The sequence below is a fragment of the Equus caballus genome, chromosome 5, assembly GCF_041296265.1.
Source record: "Equus caballus isolate H_3958 breed thoroughbred chromosome 5, TB-T2T, whole genome shotgun sequence".
NCBI lineage: Eukaryota > Metazoa > Chordata > Mammalia > Perissodactyla > Equidae > Equus > Equus caballus.
In genome coordinates, this window is record NC_091688.1 from 43,355,855 (window position 1) to 43,360,838 (window position 4,984).

The 4,984-nt window shown below is 42.5% G+C and overlaps 1 protein-coding gene across 1 annotated transcript; it reads right to left on the minus strand.

Moving 5' to 3' along the window:
- Positions 1 to 2,891: 2,891 nt before the first annotated feature.
- Positions 2,892 to 4,751, minus strand: LOC100630251 (cornifin). Its single transcript, XM_014739773.2, has 2 exons — positions 4,682 to 4,751; positions 2,892 to 3,639 (listed from the first exon to the last, which is right to left on the minus strand). Exon 2 carries the CDS (start codon positions 3,618 to 3,620, stop codon positions 3,207 to 3,209), a length of 414 nt encoding a protein of 137 aa, XP_014595259.2. The 5' UTR covers positions 3,621 to 3,639; positions 4,682 to 4,751; the 3' UTR covers positions 2,892 to 3,206.
- Between the last annotated feature and the right edge of the window lie 233 nt (positions 4,752 to 4,984).

Sequence of the window (4,984 nt, forward strand, 5' to 3'; positions counted from 1 at the left end):
TGTGTGGGGCGGCAGGGGTGGCGTGGGAGGTTGAATATAGAACATGAAAGGGAAGAGACAGAAGAGAGGGGAGAGAATTGAGAAAATTAAGCAGGCGGCTGGCAAGGATAGGCGAGGAAAGCGGTTGCCCTAGACCCACCATGAGACTTTTCTGAGGCAGGACTATGGAATTACAGGGAAATCCCTCAATTGTCACTTTCTATCTGAAGAAGAAGGAATTTTTTTTCAGGAATTTTGGAGGTCTTAGTTCTGGTAGGATGAAGGAAAGTGAAGGTGAAATAAACAAGGAAGAACTATGAAGAGAAACCAAATGTGCTTTTATTTATCTGCCCAAGTTAGAGCAGCTACCAGGCTGTGGACCTGAAGCTTGCCAAACTGTCCCCAGTTTGAACCTCAAACTCATCACACAGAAATAGCACCTGCTCTCTGAATTTCCAGCCTAGAGGTGGCTATTTTGCTAAGTCACAGAGGAGGAGAGGAGCTGAGGGAAGAAAAGGAGCTGAGGCAAGACAGGGACAAGTGTTCGTTTGGCCCTAAAGTGGCATCAGCTATCAAAGTCAGTGAGCAGGATTGGAGGCCCTTGGGCTGTGAGTGTGAGTGGGGTGTTGGAGTATTCAGGGTCCCTACCAGAAGGTCTAGAATAAGATGGCGATGTGTGGGGAGGAGAGACACATGGGCGACCCCTACAAGGATGTGGGATCCCCTGCCCTTGGGCTGCTCATATCAGACCTGCTGCAGAGCTTCGAGAATGTTCTGGATGGCCAGGACATACATTTCCTCTAGCTCAGCAACATCTTTATTGACTTCTATATTTTTTGCTATCATGATAAAAAGTTTTAAAAAACCTAAAATATATCAAATAATATTATATAAGGTAAAATGTGGAAAAGCATAGAGTTGTTCAAACAAAGAAAATGAACACTAACATGTAAGAAGCCAGAAATAACATAGTTGTATTTTGATGTATTTAGTGTCAGGATATTTTTTTCTAAAAACCCACACATGTGCATACATTGCTAAAAGATGCTTTGTTTGGTTCATATTGTTTCAGGTCTGCTTTTTTAATAATATAATCTGGACATTTTCCAATGAGCCTAATCATTCTTCTATAACATTCTTTTTGATGGTTGCAGTATAGTCTCAACACATAGACACTCCATCAATTATTGAACCCATTACCTATTGATATGCATTGAGTTATATACAACTTTTTCATATTAGATGCAACGCTGAGATTAATATCCTCATGTATAAAATATTTGTGTACATACATAAGCATTTCCTGAAAATAAATTTCTAGAATACACTTGGCGGCTCAGGAGTCAGGTAGATCTTTAAACCCTTTGATTCTTCCCTGCAAAGCTGTTATTTAAGATGATTAATCTATATTCATAAAAACTGTGTATTATAGTGCCTATTTCCCCATTAAAAATCAGTCTATTTATCTTTAAGTGGCTCTAGAGCTGTCTCTAGATACTTCCACCATTGGAATCAGCAGCAATGTGAAATGTGCATACCTTTCAGACACAAATAAGTCATTTTTTTCCTGCCAGTTTGGCAACTGTTCATCACTTTGTAGTGACTGGTTGGACAATTTATGTCTAACAGGTCCCAAATATCTCTGAGTTCTTGCCAACCCTATCTGGAGTGCTTGCACATCACTCAAATGCTATCTGTCACCTGCCTCACACCTGCTGGATGTTATGGACCACCCACTTTGTCAAGAAATGGGACTCACCCCACAATGACAACTGTAGCCCTTCTGATATTTTATCTTAGCTTCGGTGATTTTGGAAAAGCTCATAATGTCCAAGATCCACTGAACAGAGACCTGCAAATCTGCTGGTCATCCTTGAAATCATGACCAGGTTGCAGGAGAAAGTGAGGGACTAGAAATCTGGAAAACTGGGCTCTACATGTGATTTAGAAAAAAATTTTGGTTGATCTTAATTAATCTTCTCCTTTATGGATATCAATTTTTTTTTTATCTTGAAATGCAGGGGCTATAGTAGGTGCTATTTAACTCTCCTTTCACCCTTGACATTTTATAGCTTAATGACCTGCTGTCAGTTTGCAGCTGATATTTCATCTTACTTGGATCATGTACTCCTTCTTGTAATCTCCACTTAAAACCCACATCCTTTCTCTAATCACTTGCTAAATAAGTTTCTGTGGGTTATTTTAGGAGAGATACTATTAGGAGTGTGTGTGTGTGTGCGTGAGTGTATGTGGTTGTGTACATGTTTGAATGAGAGGACATGGATACCATATCTCCTGGAGAAGACTACAAATTCTCCAAGAGGATGCACTGTGTATTCTCCTCATCCTCTTCCTGGTACAGTTTCAGGCCTCCCTGCACATGGTCTGTACCAAGCAAAGACAACATTTTCTGAGCTAACGAGAGTAGAGCTTGTGTGGGTGACTATGTGAGTACGTGGCTATTTACAATGAATGTGTCTCTTTGTGAGTGTGTGTCTGTATGTATTGGATATCTGAAAGGTAAAATGAGTGAAGAAAATCAGAATAATCAGGTTCAAATATGTAGGAGTGAGTTTTTTAGTGTAAACAGGAGCCTTGGGTGCAGGGTCCTCAGGATCAGAGGTGGCTTGGAACAGGCACCATGGAACTCAGGAATGACTCAGTCCAGTGCCAGAGTGGAACTCTGCTCCAGAAGTGGCTGCCCAAAGGGACAGGTTCTGGGTTCATTATACAACAGCTATTGCCATTCTGAGGATGCCCCATAAATGTAATCACACACACACTTATGGAAGCACACAGTACCAGGACTAGGCAAGTGATGTCTGCACCAACTCGACTCTGTCTACAGGTCCTACTCATGATGAGATAACAAGGAAGGGGCAGATTTAACCAATGACACAAACAGCCAAGAGTGGGATTACAGAGATTTAATGGAAGCACAGCAGAAAACATACATTCTTCCCATCCAGATTGCCACTTCAGATGAACCCTGAGCAACTGAAGACCAGCAAAGCCACTAAGGCCTTCGACATAATTCAGAGGCTCAGAGGACTCTTTTGAATGTGTAAGGGAAGCTTCATAGCACAGATTTTTAGGATGCAAATAAGAGAGAGGCTATGACTGAGGGTGATTACAAGGTCTACAGACAATTAAGACACAGAAGCAGAAAGGAAGAAGATGTTCAGCATCTGGTGGTCAGCTCCTCAAGTGGATGGCTGTGGATCGTTTTACTTCTGCTTGGTCCCAGGCTCGATTGGGCCTGGAATGACCGTTATGGGATATGGCTCAGGGAACTTGGATTGGCCAGGCAGAGGCTCTTTAGGGTAGACAGCCTCAGGAACCTTGGGGTGACCTTGCTCAGGAAATGTAGATTGACCTGGTTCAGGATACTTGGGGTAGCATGGCTCTGGAACCTTGATGTTGCCGGGTTGTGGAAACTGGGCATCCCCAGGCTGAGGGACCTTGATGTTGCCAGGCTGAGGGAACTTGGTGTTGTCAGGCTGAGGAATGATGATGTCGCACGGCTCCTTGGTATTGGGGAAACATGGTTCTTGAGGTGGAGGCTGGCAAGGCTGTTTCACCTGCTGTTCTTGAGGCTGTGGGGGTAGGGTGCAGGGCTGCTTCTGCTGATAGGAACTCATGCTTCAAAGGAAGCTGAACCTAGAGACAGAAAAGCTCAGTGGTTTGGTGAAACAAGGAAGAAGTCAAGTTTAATGACAAATATGTCTCATTTCATGCCCCTTCAAAAGGGAGAGCCTCTCTTCCCCTTCTTTCTGTTTCCCTGAATTTGAGATCAAAAGAAACTTTGGTGATTCTTGTGCACTTTAAAGAGGAGAAACTCAAAGGTGATTTATTCTGCTCCACATGAGTGGAGACTTTCTCTGTGTTCCTTTCTTCCTGGTGATTCTGAAAACCTGCCTCAGCCACACAACACAACAGCCAGCTCCTAGGATTGTTGTGTGGTCCCAGGTTTTCAGTAATTTGAAAAGGCGATAATGTCAAAAGTTTGGAGTCTACCTTCTCATGTCCATCATACACAGTGCATTAGCTCTCATAGGAAAACTCTGTGGAAACCTCCCTCAACCCCACAAAATTCCACTAGGAGCCTTTGTTCATATTGTCCTCTCTGTGCATACTTCTGGAAGGATTCACATTCTGTCTCGTAGATACACGTTTACTCATCATGGCTCCTCTCTCAGACACTCTCTGCCTGTTTCCAAGTCACCTTCCTCATTTTGTCACAGTACAATTCCTGCCTTGCCCTCTCTACTAATCAATTTTCATGCAGTATGTTTGCAAATTACACCCACATATTCTGTTCTCTGGTGGATTGTAGGTTTATGGAGTAAAGAAAAACATATATTTTGAACATTTAAATAGCTAATGCAGTGCCTTCTATATTGCGAACTCTCTATACCAGTTAGAGGAACTATTAAAACACCACTGAGAGTACACCGGACATGGGCTGTAGTCCATATCCTCCTGTTAATTTAATAGCTATCTTTAAAAGAACCACTCATCTTTTCTGACCCCGAGTTCCAAAGCTGTAATCTGAGTGGGAAGTCAAAAAGATCTATAAAGTCACCTTAAACACAAATTGCCATTGCGTTTTAACTAAATATATCCTTAACATAGCAAAGAGATCCCAATCAAATAAAATATAACTGGCAAATATTAAGAAGTTCCAAGTGGAGAGACTTGCCTTGTGTGCAGAGAAGTTCAAGCTGTCTGGCCTCTTGGGTCTGGCGTGGAGTCTCTGGCCAGGTGGCATTTTATATAGAATATGAGCCCTGCCTTAAGGAAGTGAGATTTGGGGGGAGTAATCTATCTTCATACCAGCTTTTGTAAGGAAAATCTCAGGCTTGACATTTTTTTGACTTACTCTTTGACAATGATGTCACCTGCACCTGTTCTCACTGTCCACCCTTTGTGGTGAGTTTCTTCTGGGCAATAAGATTCTTGGGTGGTTATGAGTTAAATCAGTGGAACGTTCTGGGCTTCTGGG